The sequence below is a fragment of the Neoarius graeffei genome, chromosome 11 (assembly GCF_027579695.1).
Source record: "Neoarius graeffei isolate fNeoGra1 chromosome 11, fNeoGra1.pri, whole genome shotgun sequence".
NCBI lineage: Eukaryota > Metazoa > Chordata > Actinopteri > Siluriformes > Ariidae > Neoarius > Neoarius graeffei.
In genome coordinates, this window is record NC_083579.1 from 60,334,010 (window position 1) to 60,350,418 (window position 16,409).

The window sequence follows — 16,409 nt, forward strand, 5'->3', positions numbered from 1 at the left end:
TCACAGGGGCACGCAAGAGGAGAGCCATCTGCTCAGCTTCAGAGGCCACTGAGAAAGCATCGTGATGGCTGTGGATACAGAGGGACAAGGCGTGGATGAGCGCTTCTTGGACACAGGCCGGGAACTGATCACTCCCGGTCGGGTCGCCTGGGTGAGGGGGTCTGAAGTTGAAAGACCCGAAACCCCCCGTGACCCCAGGTACTATCACTGATGTGTCCAAGATTCTGCATCACAAGATGTAGCTAACAACTAGTATATAGATACTTATGAAGTGTATATATGGTATGTAGTATATATTTATTTTTGTAATTATATATTTATATAGATATTCATGAAGTGTATATATGGTATATATTTTTATAGGAGTATTAATGTAGTTTGGATTTCGGGGTAGTTAAAAAGGGGTGGGAAATTAAAAAAGTATTGTACTTCTTCCCACTCCTTTTTCGAACAATGTGCGGTGTTTTGTAATGTCTTAGCTCTTTATGTTATTTAATTTATTTTTTAAATTTCTCGTTTTCTTCCTTTTGTATGTACAAATAGTTAAATTTTTTATACATGTTCGAAATAAATAAATTCATTCACTCATTCATTCATTCAATGTTACAGAAAAAAAAAGTTTGTATCTGAGCAGCATATTACATAAGAGAGCACTTTTCAGATTAAAAAAGAAAACATAATGAAGGCTACTGGGTTTTGGTGCAAAATTAAGAAGCGAGTGTGACAGTCAAAGTGTCCAGAAGAACTGTGGCTGGTTCTGCAAGATGCTCAGTAAAACCTACAGCTCGTTTCTTTATAAAACTGTACCAGAGACTACTATTATTTTAAATAAACAGGCAAAGGGGACGACACGGTGGTGTAGTGGTTAGCGCTGTCGCCTCACAGCAAGAAGGTCCTGGGTTCGAGCCCAGCAGCCGGTGAGGGCCTTTCTGTGCGGAGTTTGCATGTTCTCCCCGTGTCTGTGTGGGTTTCCTCCGGGTGCTCCGGTTTCCCCCACAGTCCAAAGACATGCAGGTTAGGTTAACCGGTGACTCTAAATTGACCGTAGGTGTGAATGTGAGTGTGAATGGTTGTCTGTGTCTATGTGTCAGCCCTGTGATGACCTGGCGACTTGTCCAGGGTGTACCCCGCCTTTCGCCCGTAGTCAGCTGGGATAGGCTCCAGCTTGCCCGCAACCCTGTAGAACAGGATAAAGCGGCTAGAGATAATGGATGGATGAATAGACAAAGGGTCGTCTCATGTCAAATATCGACTTTGTTTCATTTATTACAGATTCCTGCTGTTTATAGTCGTGTTTAATGTTGAAACATTTCATTTCTTGACATGTGCCTAAGACTTCTGCACACTATCGGAGAGAATAAAATACCTGTGGGTGAAGCTGAATGTGTGTTTACAGGGAGCACAGCAGGAACCAGCATCTCCTCCAGTCCACTTTCAGCCAAACAGGAACCATGAACAGAGTCTGAAAGTCTCCGCACAGAAATATTAACATCTCTGTGGTAAAATAATCCCGACTCCATGTTTTCCTTCAGGTTTTTGTGTCTCTTTTGGTCAAAGACTGCTTTAGTGGAGCGAATTAAAACATCAGCAGCATCAGAGCTGGACGTGGACTCATCCAAGTTCATGCTATTTACAGCAAACACGTCCATTATCTCCAAATACCAGACAGAACAGAGATGTTAGTTTATGCTGCATTATTATGATGGATGTTTGTACAGGTAATCGTATGGGGCCGAGTAAAATCAAGGATTCATTTCACGAGTGATTTTTGAAAACTGCAAATCACGAGTGAAACTGATCCGTAATTTTACGAGGAACCATACGATTACTTGTTTATAATATATATAGGGCCAAATTCATACTACGGAAGCCATTTAAGGTGACAACATTTTGTCATTCACGTTTTCTGAACCAATCAGGGCGCAAGACGATCTTGCACGTTTGAATCAGTTTCTAAAGCGATCCAATGCTGCCTGCGTTACTTTAAGAGAGTCTGGTTCGTAGTTTCGCCCGTTTTCTTTCCTCACTTCTGCATAAAACCGCGATAGCACCTTGCTAACTCACAGCATTCATACGCCGCTACAGAGTCGTTTATTTGTCTTTCTTCGGCCCACTTCTTAAACACGGAAAGCCAAAAATTCGTACTTTTTTGTGGTATTTTCATTTTCGCCTGCAACTGGTTTATCATTTCTTCGTCAAACACAGCGAAACGCAGAATTGCTGAGTCAGCAGAGTCCGCCATTTTGTTGGCAAAATTTGCTCATTTTTGTAACCGTAACCAAGCAACGAACTAGCCAATAGCATTTCAGAAATACGGCCCCGTGTTCAGGGGGGAAAGAAAAGCCCTCCTTGATTGACCAATCAGAATTGAGTAATTTGGCCCTAAGTATATTATTGGACACTGTTTATTGTATATTTTAATATTCAAGCATATTATTCAACAAGAATAGTTCAGTACCAATTCAACAGACCGACAGTGAGTCGGTTACACTTCTGTCAGGTGAATTAGTGAGCTAACTCGGCTGCTAAAATGAGTATAACTGCTTATATTATTTGTAGACGTTCTTTATGTAAAGGAGAGAGAGAGAGAGCAGTTCTTCACCTGTCAGTCCACAGGGACACAGAGCTCGGCGGTTGGAGTGAGTTTTGAATTTGGCGCCGCTGCTACAATAAAGTCCTGCTGTAGGACTCGACACAGAAGCATGCTATCATCTGAAACCGGGTCCAGTGTGTGTATAAAGCGCACTGTGGCCTGGAAAACTCTCTATACCTCAACAGTTTGCACAGCTCAAACGGCAACAACTAGCCCTGACAACAAAGTTGACAACAGATGTGAATCTAGACACCGGAAGTGATTGCCTCCTCGTATCATTTCAAAATAAAAGTAGTAGTGCCCAGGGCCCTGTACTACGAAGCGGGTTTTCTGGCTTAGTGCCCTGTCACACTACGACGTTCTCACCAGCTTTCGAGTAACGTGTTGCGAAACGCAGAGGAACGTTGAGAACGTTAGAAAAAAGTTACAAGAAAGTTAGACGAACGTTGGGGAACGTCGAGGGACGTCGGCGAACGTTGAGGGTGAAAAATAGTTTTGGGTGTGCACAAAAATTCAGGACGTTCTATCAAACCGCTACTTACACGTTAGAGGAACGTTACACGAAAGTTTGCGGGCGTTACTCGAACGTTACTCGAAAGTTAGGACGTTCCCTGGACGCTAGGCGGACGCCGGCCCATCAGGGTCGAGTGTCCAGCGCGTGCCTAGCGCTTGGGTAACGCTTGCCTAACGCCTGTGTAACGTCCATCGAACGTCTGTCCAGCGTGTCGCCAACATTTTTCAGCGTTCGCCGAGCGTTCTTAACGCTCATGTAACGCTCTTTCAACATCTTTCTAACGTCTGTCAGCGTTCTGAATTTTTCCAGCGTCTGTGTAACGTCCATGTAGCATCCTTGTAACGCGCCTGTAACCTACTGGTAGCGTTCAGGAGCATTTGGCAGGCACTTGCCAGAAATATATTTAAAGGGGCTTGCAGAGGCCACCGACAGTCCTGTTGGAACTTTCACAGAGTGAAGACTTCAGAACAATGACAGACCAAGAGAAACACCAGTATGCTGTTGCTGCTCTCATGCATCACAACAACCTCCTGCAGTTGGCATTGCACCAGGTTAAGATGTCGAAACGTAACAGGAACGTCACACAAACGCTCCACGCGTTACTCGAACGCTACAGGAACCCTAGGCAGACGCTGTGGAAACGTCGAGAACGTCAGCTAGACGCTGGACAAACGTCGAGAACGTTACCTGGACGCAAGGCAGACGCTACCCAAACGCTATGATAACGCTATCAAAGCGCTGTGGACGCTATGAGAACGCTAGGTTTTGCTGCTATTTTCGACCACAAACGTCGCCTGACACTGAGGGAACGTTGGCTGAGCGTTACCCAAGCGTTACAAGAACGTTACAACATCGTTGACCTAGAAACTTAATTTGAAGAACGTCGATGTTCCCCGGCGTTTCTCAAATTTTTAAAAACGCAACCAAACGTCGAACAAAACGCTATAGTGTGACAGGGCCATTACCAGGGTAACTTCGAGAGTAACTTGATCACGTGCAGCGTAACTTCCCGATTAACCCATACTACGAAAGTTGGCTATGTTCAAACCGAGGTATGCTGCCATGGCAACTTACGCTGCATCTCAAACCTGCTCGTCTCAGGTTATGTTCTTGGTTAACCCGAGGTTTCCGATTAACCACACCCTTTTTAAACACCACCTCTCCACCGACATTTCCTCTAGAGACAATGCCAGCGTACCTGGATGACCCGTGCGATATCGGAGCGCAGATTAGAGATGGGATTTATGGCTCTTTGATGGGATCCGCATCTTTGTGATCCGTTCTTTGAAAAGAGCCGTTCAAAAGACTGGCTCATTTGGCTCTTTTTAAATATTTATTCAGTTTTAAGAAGACAGCGTCTAAAGAAGCCAGATCCCTCTGCTTAGACAGTGACAATATTTCTGGACATACCTTTTTATATAAAGCAACCTAGACTTACATTATTGTAACCCCTAAACGCTCATAAATAACCATTAAAAAACAATGAGGGCTTCAATGAATGTCCATGCAGAACGGCTTTTCTGTAAAAAAAAAAAAAAAAAGAACCCACTCAAGAACATAGTTATCAAGAACGCAAGAATATTTTATAGAAAAACACTTGTTTTACAAAAATATTTAAGTCTGAGATACAAAATAGATACAACTACAATAAATATAACACAAGAACATTTTAATAGAAAAAAACTTATATTAAAAATATTGAAATTGTAACAAAAATAGATACAACTAAACAGTCAGATAAATAGATAAAGTTATAACAAGAACACAAGATTATTTTAATAGGAAAAAACAAGTAATGCAAAAAATATATTATTAGAAAAATAGATACAACTAGACAAACAGATAAATAAATAAAATACACAAAAATAGAACAAACAAAATGACGATAGAATAAATTAAATGAACGTCCGTGCAAAGTAGTTTTCCCACAATATTATCATTAATATCACACAACAACATTATAAACTATATACAAAACAATTTGAACTATTAGCCAAACAGATAAAACTTGAATAAATAAAAGGCAAATGCTGTTTAGCCTAATTCTTGTCCTTGGGCAAAAGCTTTTTCATCTGAAACACAGTACAGAAAAAGAACGACACACACACACACTTACCATTATGAATGATGTTTTTATATTTCATTTTCACCTGTTGCCAGGTGCGTTTGGCACTGCTGTTGCCTCTGAAATGTTCACAGGACATACACCAACTTAGTCAAAGGGACTGAACAGTCAGTCATCCTAATTCATGTGACTCTGTGTACATATCAGTTTAAGTAGGCTACTCCATGAATTTACCATGCCAAATTTTATTCAGGATTTTTCAGACATTAAACAAGCTATATATGACTGGGGCCACGTCGAAGGACCATTTTCTGTGACTTGTGATTGATCATGAAGCTTTCTCTCATCCTATACTTCTGTTCTGGAACATGTAGAGGGGAGAATGTACTTACGCATTTACCCGATCGGCAATTCGTTGCCAACATGCTTGCCGCTCCTTATTGGCAGCCGCTGTGTTAGATTTTGCTCTTAATGTTGTTTGGAACTCCTTGTAGCTTTGCATTATGACAGCGCATTCTTCCTCCGTGAAGTACGGCGACCGTGCCATTGTGAACAGTGGGGATTTGCGCTGATAACCTCCCCTTTCACGTGAACGCGCATTAACCCTGATTAGGTTAAACCAGGTTCAACAAATCAACTTCATAACTGGCGTCGTAGTACCGTTTAACCCCAAACAAGATAACCAGGTTTTGTCAACCCCGGTTTAGCGGGGGAACCCTGGGTCACTTCTGGGTAGGTTAACCTCCGCTCGTAGTACAGGGCCCTGTTCCTTTGACGTGTGTTTGCGATAGATAGATAGATAGATAGATAGATAGATAGATAGATAGATAGATAGATAGTGCGATTTGTCAAAAAAACAGAAGGGGGGATGTTTTTTTTTAAATCATGAAACGTCACAAAATTAAGGTAACAATAGGCTAACAGCTCAGTAACATCCGATGATATCAAATGAATAACACTAAATGAAAACGAACACTAATCCAGAGATAGTAAATTCATCTTCCTATCTCTCTGACTAAATACACGAACACTAACACACAACAAAGTTCGCATTGCTTGTCGCGTTGCTGTGATGTTTCTCTCCCTCCGGATTAAATGGACAGTGACTCGAAAATCACTAAAATACATGAATACTAAATGAACAGTTTGCTCTGATGGCGCAGTTCACATTGTGCGCAGCTTTCCGATTTAAACTGTTTTTTTTCTCATCCTTATACTTCCTGTTTCATGGACTGTAACGGATTTGCTTATTTAGTAATTTTAATACAGAATTTACTTTGAAATTATAATCAGACACTCCAACGCCCCCCCTAAAAAAAAAAAATCGGCCGTGAAAAAGGCGGCATCCGCCAAAAGGCGCGCTGTTTGCAGATACATTGATACATTGTAGATAATAACAATATCTTTGCGTTCTATAAGAACGCAAAGATATTGTTATTATCTACAATGTATCTATTTGCTGGGGACGTTCATGAACATCAAAGCTGCCACTTCGGGTCATTTTGAAAGTGAGTGCAATGTAGACCATAGAAAACTGTGTCACAACATGCCTGTCATGTCAACTTTTTTTTTTTGGTTTGTTTGTTTTATTGACGGGGTTGTCCCTGAGGATTTTTTTTCAGCAGAGATAAAAACCAGAGGGGGGATGATCCCCCCAGCAAATCGCACGATCGATCGATCGATCGATCGATCGATCGATAGATAGATAGATAGATAGATAGATAGATAGATAGATAGATAATTCCAGAGGGAAATTCAAGGTATCCAGTAATATTTCCACATTGTACAAGATCAATACAAAAACTAAACAGCATCATACAAGGAGGTCGTATAAAAAAACTAAAATACAAAATACCAAAGAAATAAAACATTACCAATAAGAGCAAGTTATAGAATATACAGCTCTCAGTGTGGGAGGGAGGGAGGGAGGGAGGGAGGTAGTGCAGTTGGCAGTAACCAGTCACAGAGCAAATAAGAGTATAATGAGCAGTGCAAATACTTTGTGGACAGTTACATACATGTGCAGTGTGTTTAGTGGGATATGGTAGATAAAAAGCAAAGTATATTACATGATAGGCATAGTTAAAGTATATATCAGTACATATAGTATATGTAATAGTGTGATAATAGTAGATACTCTAGGTCTATATTTCCAGAGGTTGTACATTGTCAGCATTTTTTTTAATCAGATTTTTTTTCAGACATTGATTCCTTTTCTATAACAGAACCCTGAATAATAGTCCTGACTGTAATTCAAATAACACGTTTATTAACTCATTCACTTGTTTAGCAGTCACAAACAATCAAGTTTCAAGTTTGTTTAACAATAGACATTATCCCAAAGCAGCTTTACAGAATTTGAACGACTTAAAACATGAGCTAATTTTATCTCTAATCTATCCCCAATGAGCAAGCCTGTGGCGACGGTGGCAAGGAAAAACTCCCTCAGACGACATGAGGAAGAAACCTCAAGAGGAACCAGACTCAAAAGGGAACCCATCCTCATTTGGGCAACAACAGACAACAATGTGACTATAACATTAACAGTTTTAACATGAAGTCAGTTTCGTTAATGTTATAAACTCTTCATTAATGGAAACTTGAGTACAAAACTGTTCATGACAACTGCAGCCCTAAAGTTAGCAAGTCAACTGTAGTTCTTAGCTGTAAAAGCATTACTGTAAGCGTCCAGAGCGTCTTCCAAGTGTGACTTTCAACTGTCCATATGGGTCCGTCCTCTACAGAGGTGATGTGATGAGACTCCAACCAGACATAGAGCATCAGGATGGATCAGACAGGTCCACGCCATATAATCGAAGCCTGAGAATAAACAGCTTGAACAATCTTGTTATTTGTCAAAGAAAATCTTGTAATATGATACAGTGGTGTCTCAGCAGTTAAGGCTCTGGGTTACTGATCAGAAGGTCAGTTATAGCCCCAGCACTGCCAAGCTCCCACTGCTGGGCCTTGAGTAAGGAGTAAGGTCCTTTACCCTCAATCATATCATAACCATGGTCATAGTGCTCTGACCACAGCCTCAGAGCAATCTGGGATATGCAAAGAAAAAAATTTCACTTGGGCGGCACGGTGGTGTAGTGGTTAGCGCTGTCACCTCACAGCAAGAAGGTCCGGGTTCGAGCCCCGTGGCTGGCGAGGGCCTTTGTGTGCGGAGTTTGCATGTTCTCCCCGTGTCTGCGTGGGTTTCCTCCGGGTGCTCCGGTTTCCCCCACAGTCCAAAGACATGCAGGTTAGGTTAACTGGTGACTCTAAATTGACCGTAGGTGTGAATGTGAGTGTGAATGGTTGTCTGTGTCTATGTGTCAGCCCTGTGATGACCTGGCGACTTGTCCAGGGTGTACCCCGCCTTTCGCCCGTAGTCAGCTGGGATAGGCTCCAGCTCGCCTGGGACCCTGTAGAACAGGATAAAGCGGCTACAGATAATGAGATGAGATGAGATGTCCCTCAGATCTGCAATGCATTTTGTATGAAAAATGCTGGTTTTCAACACAAGAAGATAGATAAACTTCATATCTTCAAGCCAACTTGTGAGTTTCTTTTTATTATATAGACACGTTCACAAAGTACCCAAATTTATCAAAACAGAACAAAGCGGCTAGAGATAATGAGATGAGAAGAATTTCACTCTGCTGTAAGGTCTCATCTCATCTCATTATCTGTAGCCGCTTTATCCTGTTCTACAGGGTCGCAGGCAAGCTGGAGCCTATCCCAGCTGACTACGGGTGAAAGGTGGGGTACACCCTGGACAAGTCACCAGGTCATCACAGGGCTGACACATAGACACAGACAACCATTCACACCTACGGTCAATTTAGAGTCACCAGTTAACCTAATCTTTGGACTGTGGGGGAAACCGGAGCACCCGGAGGAAACCCACGCGGACACGGGGAGAACATGCAAACTCCACACAGAAAGGCCCTCGCTGGCCACGGGGCTCGAACCCGGACCTTCTTGCTGTGAGGCGACAGCGCTAACCACTACACCACCCCTGCTGTAAGGTATATGTGATAAATAAAAAAGTCTTCTTCTTCTAATATTTGACATGGTGAAACTCCCTCTTAGTTAGCGTTTGTGGAAGGTGTGTGTGTGTGTAATTTATATTAAATTGTAAAAAAAAAAAAAAAAAAAATCACAAAGTTTATGCATTTCCTGTGAAGGATTATTACATTTAAAATACAACCAAAACAAAAGTATAACATCCCGAAGATAAATATCAATTTTGTGAGCAGTTTTATTGAAAAAAAAATCAGAATTATTTCCAAACAATTATTATTATTATTATTATTATTACACTCCAGATAAAGCCACTCCACACATCCGGCTCCTTCAGCTCTACAGATTACGTCACTGACAGAGTTGCATTTGCAAAGTAATTTTAATTTCCGAACGTTATTTTCGACATAACGAATATTGCCGTACATCAATAGTTTATTAAAAAATATATACGTAAGTAATTTGTGTACTGTTACGTTTTTAAGGGAGCAATTATATTTAAAACATACAAGAATAATAATAATAAAAAACACCAAGAGTCCATTTTTGTTGCGAAAGTGCGGCAGTGAGGTGGTGATTTTTGCCTCACTTACCGTCACATGTGCTTTCGAGGCCCTGCAGTGCGAGCGCGTGAGTCCGGCAGGTCGGAGGTAAGGAAGGTCCCGGTGTGCTGCACACTGACACGGAGCCGTTCCACTGTGTTTAGTCTCGTTAGTGGTTTAGAGCGACGGATATGAGGATATGAGTTAGTTTTCCATGTGCATGGGTCACTGTAGCATTGCTATCGGGACTGTAATAGAATCAGAACTGAGTTTATTGCCAGGTCTGTTCTCACATACAAGGAATTTGCTTTGGTGGTTGAACAGGTAAGATATAAGAATGGGGGGAAAAAAAGACAAAAGTAGTTATACACATAAAATAAAAAAAATGTAAGAAGAATCTAAAATATACACATTTTGAAAAGTGGACATATGTATGGAGTATGTGCATGGGGTTGTTTTGAAGTCCAAGCTGTACAGTATGTCCCAAAAATGTGCAAAAACAAGTCACAGGATGATGAAGAAGAAGAGTCATGACATGAATGTGTGAGAAGAAGAGAATATGTGCAGTGGGTTAAATAAATAGCCAAGCTGTATAGTGTGTGCTGGAATGTCTCATCTCATTATCTGTAGCCGCTTTATCCTGTCCTACAGGGTCGCAGGCAAGCTGGAGCCTATTCCAGCTGACTACGGGCGAAAGGCGGGGTACACCCTGGACAAGTCGCCAGGTCATCACAGGGCTGACACATAGACACAGACAACCATTCACACTCACATTCACACCTACAGTCAATTTAGAGTCACCGGTTAACCTAACCTGCATGTCTTTGGACTGTGGGGGAAACCGGAGCTCCCGGAGGAAACCCACACGGACACGGGGAGAACATGCAAACTCCGCACAGAAAGGCCTTCGTCGGCCACGGGGCTCGAACCCGGACCTTCTTGCTGTGAGGCGACAGCGCTAACCACTACACCACCGTGCCGCCCCGTGCTGGAATGTGCAATAAAAGTTCACAGGATGATGAAGATGATGAAGAGTCATGACATGAATGTGTGAGAAGAAGAGAATACACTGTATTGCCAAAAGTATTTGATCACCTGCCTTGACTCACATATGAGCTTAAGGTGGGGTTTACATTAGACCGTATCGGCGGATCATCAGATTAACGTTTTTAAAACGATTAGTGTGCACACAGCAATGCCAATACACGATTCGCGTGCACATAGCAACACCAATACACGGATACGCTCGGCTCCGCAGGCATCCTGCACTCCAAATCACTCCGCCCTGAACAGCGAGTGCCCTCTGGAGGGTGCGCACTCCGGCCCTGCGCAGCTCACAGAGCGCGCAAGTATAGCGCACGAGCAGTGATTTGGGACTGAGCCGCTGTGTGTGTGATCTCAGTGCATGTCGGGCATGCGCGTCACTTACCACTTGCAAGTGGAAGGATGGCAAGCCTAAAGACAATCATAACTACACAATGGGCAGTATTTGCATCAGTATTTGCAGTATTTTCATACTTTTATACTCTTTAATGAAAGGTGATACAAGGCGGGAGTCCGCGCCGTTTTTCAGCAGTCGCGTCACATGACCAACACCAGCGAATCAGGAAGGTGGATTTCACAGTGACGTTGTCCAATGAGACGCCAGCTAGAGCTCAGCACAGCGTATCCGTGTATTCTCAGTGTTTACACAGCACCGGACCAGACACGATTTGGATTGAATACGTGGACCCTGGCGGATTCCTGTTTCCCGGCGTTTCCAGGCGTTTTAATGTAAACGGACAGTGCATCCGCGAAGAAAACGAGACAGATACGGTCTAATGTAAACTTGGCCTAAGTGACATCCCATTCCTAATCTACAGGGTTCAATATGATGTCGGTCCACCCTTTGCAGCTAGAACAGCTTCAACTCTCTGGGAAGGCTGTCCACAAGGTTTAGGAGTGTGTTTATGGGAATTTTTGACCATTCTTCCAGAAGCGCATTTGTGAGGTCACACACTGATGTTGGACGAGAAGGCCTGGCTCTCAGTCTCCGCTCTAATTCATCCCAAAGGTGTTCTGTCAGGTTGAGGTCAGGACTCTGTGCAGGCCAGTCAAGTTCATCCACACCAGACTCTGTCATCCATGTCTTTATGGACCTTGCTTTGTGCACTGGTGCACAGTCATGTTGGAAGAGGAAGGGGCCAGCTCCAAACTGTAAAAACAGTCTGCATGCCTAGGTGCTTGATTTTATACACCTGTGGCCATGGAAGTGATTGGAACACCTGATTCTGATAATTTGGATGGGTGAGCGAAGACTTTTGGCAATATAGTGTATGTGCAGTGGGTTAAGAAGAGAATATGTGCACTGTCAGCCTAGCCTACCCTACCCTCCATCCAAGACCTGTACCTGTCCAGAGTCAGGAAATGGGCAGGTAACATCTCTGCAGACCCATCACACCCTGGTCACAAATTGTTTAAACTCCTCCCTTCTGGGAGACGCTACAGAACACTGTACGCAAAAACAACCAGACACAAGAACATTTTTTTTGTCTCTGTGATGAACAGCTAACCGAACTCAAATATCAGTAACATCAACTGTGAAATATCTGCACACTCATACCGTCATTCTGTGCACACTGTATATTTATATATACTAATTCAGGGGCGGCACGGTGGTGTAGTGGTTAGTGCTGTCGCCTCACAGCAAGAAGGTCCGGGTTCGAGCCCCGTGGTCGGCGACGGCCTTTCTGTGTGGAGTTTGCATGTTCTCCCCGTGTCCGCGTGGGTTTCCTCCGGGTGCTCCAGTTTCCCCCACAGTCCAAAGACATGCAGGTTAGGTTAACTGGTGACTCTAAATTGACTGTAGGTGTGAATGTGAGTGTGAATGGTTGTCTATGTGTCAGCCCTGTGATGACCTGGCGACTTGTCCAGGGTGTACCCCGCCTTTCGCCCATAGTCAGCTGGGATAGGCTCCAGCTTGCCTGCGACCCTGTAGAACAGGATAAAGCGGCTAGAGATAATGAGATGAGATTTACTAATTCATCCTTGCACTGTGCTGTCTATACATATATTTACCCTTCTACATGTACATGGCTTTTTGTTTTTGTCTACGCTTTTTATCTGTTTGTACTAAGAGAGCAAAGTGAAACCGGAATCAAATTCCTCGTGTGTGTTCACATACCTGGCAAATAAAGATATATTTTTTAAATTAAATAGCCAAGCTGTATAGTGGGGCGGCACGGTGGTGTAGTGGTTAGCGCTGTTGCCTCACAGCAAGAAGGTCCTGGGTTCGAGCCCCGGGGCCGGTGAGGGCCTTTCTGTGTGGAGTTTGCATGTTCTCCCCGTGTCCGCGTGGGTTTCCTCCGGGTGCTCCAGTTTTCCCCACAGTCCAAAGACATGCAGGTTAGGTTAACTGGTGACTCTAAATTGACCGTAGGTGTGAGTGTGAATGGTTGTCTGTGTCTATGTGTCAGCCCTGTGATGACCTGGCGACTTGTCCAGGGTGTACCCCGCCTTTCACCCGTAGTCAGCTGGGATAGGCTCCAGCTTGCCTGCGACCCTGTAGAAGGATAAAGCGGCTAGAGATGATGAGATGAGATGAGATGAGATGAGATGAGCTGTATAGTGTGTGCTGGAATGTGCAATAAAAGTTCACAGGATGATGATGATGATGAAGAGTCATGACATGAATGTGCGAGAAGAAGAGAATATGTGCAGTGGGTTAAATAAATAGCCAAGCTGTTTCGTGTGTGCTGGAATGTGCAGTAAAAGTTCACAGAATGAAGACGCATGACATGAGCATGAAATGTGCAAAATCGCAGTTCAGAGAGGAAGTACATTAATGTTGCAGATTGAAAGTGTGAGATGAGAGACATTGGAGGTCAGTCACTCAGATCAGAGACCCACGCTGACCTCACACTTTCAATCTGTAACATTAATGCTCTTCGTGCATATATTAAATAAAAATACATCATATCATAGTTTTATATCAGTGTAATTATAGAGTATGTGTTGGTGAGCTTTGTTGTTTGTCTTCACTCTGATGTGCAGAACAAGGGTTTGGATCATGGCTGTTCAGGTCACAGAATCGGATCAGATTAAACAGGTAGCTCTGAATCATTCAGAAAAAAGTTTACATGGGTTTACTGTCGGTTAAATAATATTACAGAGTTTTAAACATGTTGTCTCTTTCAGTTTAAGGAATTTCTTGGGACCTACAACAAACTGACCGAGAACTGCTTCATGGACTGTGTGAAAGACTTCACTACAAGAGAGGTCAAAGTGGAAGAGGTGAGAAAACCAGCGAGGTGAAAGGAAAACTGAACCACGGCGTTTTAATGTTAACGCTAAAATATTTGTGTTGTCCTTCGTGCTTCTGGTGATGATTTGTCGGCTGGTGCTGTCTTCTTTTCACTGCTCCAGTGAGAAGTTCGAGGTTGTGTGCTACTCAGATGTTCCAATGCTGTTTAACAGGACCGTCTCAGACATAAGGGAGAACGATGAAGTTTCTTCTAAAAACGACAGCGAAAGAGCTTCTTTTCTTATGTCAGGATCAGACTACACAAATTCAGCCCGATTTTAATACAATTTTGTCGTCGTTGACAAGTTTTCAACTTGGGGAATGATGAACAGTCCTTGTAGTGTGACGTAACCAAAGAACAGCTGTGTGGCATTTGGGAATTCGTACGAGTCCTTGATGAAAATTCTAGTGTGTCAGAATTTTTTGTATTTTCTCGCCTAGTTTGATAACTCTTACGAGGTGGTCCTTAACGTTCCTTCGTTAGCCATCACAGATAGCCTGGCAAGCCAGACTAAATGTGAATATTTAGTCTGGCCTCGATCCGTAGACATTTCCGAAGCGGGTAGGAGGAACAAACCGCTGTCTTTCAAACTGTCTCTGTGCGTATAGGCCAACGCTCTGACCAATCAGCGCAACAGTGACTGTGACGTAGTCAGAGCGACAGAAAGCAGTGGGGGAGACCTTGAAATAAATAATTTTTCAAAATGCGTATTAATTAATAAACAGGTTCTAGATATTAAGAAGTTTGGAGATAATGACCACAAGTTTGGAGTCTGTACCACATACACATTTTTTTTCCCAAGTGTTTGCTTAAACTGTTTTTGAGAGTTTTTATTTAGTGGTGTTTGGTGAAATAATTTCCCTTAAATGTAAAATAACGGGAAAATAAGAAACAATCAAAAAGTAATGTTTCAAAGCTGTTTATTAATTCTTCGTACTGCACAAACTAGCCCCGTCCTTTTGGCTACGAGCGGAGCCAGCTGGTAGATCAGACTTTTGCCATAGCCGGTCGGCAAAACGGCGAAAACGTCCTTCTTGAAAAGGAATGAGCGGAGAGCCTCTTCCTGCTCATGTTTCAACGAAAACTCCAAGTCTAATTCTTCTAAAACTGATTCCAAAGCGGAGTCAAACGCGCGCTGTTCACTAGCCGTAGCCATCTTTCCTGTTGTGCTTTCTCCAGCGGCGCGCAGCTTTGTCGTCACTCCTGCAAAAGCCCGCCCAAAGAATCCAAACAAAAACCTTGCGTTGTGATTGGCGGGCACGATTTGATGCCCGGGGTGTTTTTGTTTATATGGTGCGAGGCTAGACCCATTCACTAGGCAAAAAATATTTTTGGCCGCTAGGCGGGTGGGTCTAGTTTACTAGGCTACATCACAGATGGTTTCTTGACTGTCGTCCCTGACGACATGCAAAGACGTGAACAGTGATTGGTCAGTGTCAAATTTGTAGTGTTGCCAGTCTCCCAACCAAGCTACGGCGATAATTTACGGCATGGTGACCAGAGTGAAAGACAAAAATGGCTAGTTTGTCATTTATAAGATGACAAGGACAGTGGTTTTGGTGTTGACGTGGCGTTAGCATGAAAGCTTTGGAACCTTATCTATTTGAGTAGAGTGTAAAGATGAGTATGTAGAAGAGCTGTACAGACCTTTATTACAGACTAAAGTGCTGCTGCCTCAGTCGCGTCGCTCTCATCACTAAGTAGAGATAAAGTAGGTGCTACTAGATAGTCGAGGGCTAGAGTAGACAATGAATGATGAAAATCAACATATTTTTCCATCTTAATCACATTTTGGTTTTATTCTGATCGCGTAAACAGCAGTGGGATAATGCTCACGTTGTGTCTCCTTCTTTTCAGATCTCGTGCTCGGAGAGCTGTCTACAGAAGTATCTGAAAATGACACAGAGGATCTCAATGCGCTTCCAGGAATATCATATCCAACAGAATGAGGCTTTAGCAGCCAAAGCTGGCTTATTAGGCCAGCCACGATAGTCGCAGACAGTGTCTTTTACAGACTTTCATCCTCAGACTGTAACTCTCCCCCTGCCTGCTTTATACTGGACTGATGAGGCAGAGGACGGTGTGTCAGAACATGAAGTGCTTCTACTGGGTTCAGATCCTGAGCAATGGCAGGAGGTCGGTTTCCTGTTCTTCCAATTGTGAAGACTCACCAGGTCTTAATCGGGAATAAAGGGGAAGGTAGTGTTTTTGTTTGGTTGTTTTTTTAAGTAGCATGGCCTATGGATGTAACAAATAAAACGATTAATCAGTCAAATTTTATACAGACCGTATTATTATTATTATTTTTTTTAAAGATATTTTTTTGGGCTTTTTTTCACCTTTATTGGATAGGACAGTGTAGAGACAGGACAGGAAATGAGCGGGAGAGAGAGACGGGGAG

General features: G+C 43.0%; 2 protein-coding genes across 12 annotated transcripts in view; one reads left to right on the forward strand and one right to left on the reverse strand.

Annotated features, from left to right (window-relative positions):
• Positions 1–2,833, reverse strand: part of kiaa0586 (KIAA0586 ortholog) — a 175,486-nt gene extending 172,653 nt beyond the window's left edge. For 8 of the 10 annotated variants that reach the window (XR_009655653.1, XR_009655654.1, XR_009655655.1 and 5 more), the window contains exons 1-2: positions 2,603–2,833; positions 1,367–1,652 (exon numbers count right to left, since the gene is read on the reverse strand). Coding sequence is in view for 7 of the 10 variants with exons in the window: in XM_060934416.1 (XP_060790399.1) it covers positions 1,367–1,649 (283 nt within the window). In the remaining 3 variants the exon portion in view is untranslated. The other 2 variants (XM_060934418.1, XM_060934413.1) reach the window with 2 other exon arrangements.
• Positions 2,834–9,761: 6,928 nt separating this feature from the next.
• Positions 9,762–16,288, forward strand: timm9 (translocase of inner mitochondrial membrane 9 homolog). 2 transcript variants are annotated; one of them, XM_060934423.1, is made up of 4 exons: positions 9,762–9,833; positions 13,758–13,812; positions 13,902–13,997; positions 15,866–16,288. In XM_060934423.1, the coding sequence occupies exons 2-4, from the start codon at positions 13,774–13,776 to the stop codon at positions 15,998–16,000; spliced, it is 270 nt and encodes an 89-aa protein (XP_060790406.1). In that variant the 5' UTR covers positions 9,762–9,833; positions 13,758–13,773; the 3' UTR covers positions 16,001–16,288. The 2 variants fall into 2 exon arrangements, with proteins under 2 accessions (XP_060790406.1, XP_060790405.1); XM_060934422.1 differs by lacking the exon at positions 9,762–9,833 and adding an exon at positions 9,840–10,049.
• Positions 16,289–16,409: the final 121 nt, after the last annotated feature.

Bases quoted from the DNA above. Each gene is read 5' to 3' on its own strand.
- timm9 (XM_060934422.1), top strand. From the start codon at position 9,940: ATGTGCATGGGTCACTGTAGCATTGCTATCGGGACTGTAATAGAATCA. The intron at 13,813-13,901 runs GTAGCTCTGAAT...TGTCTCTTTCAG, and splicing joins AATCGGATCAGATTAAACAG to TTTAAGGAATTTCTTGGGAC. The intron at 13,998-15,865 runs GTGAGAAAACCA...CCTTCTTTTCAG, and splicing joins GAGAGGTCAAAGTGGAAGAG to ATCTCGTGCTCGGAGAGCTG.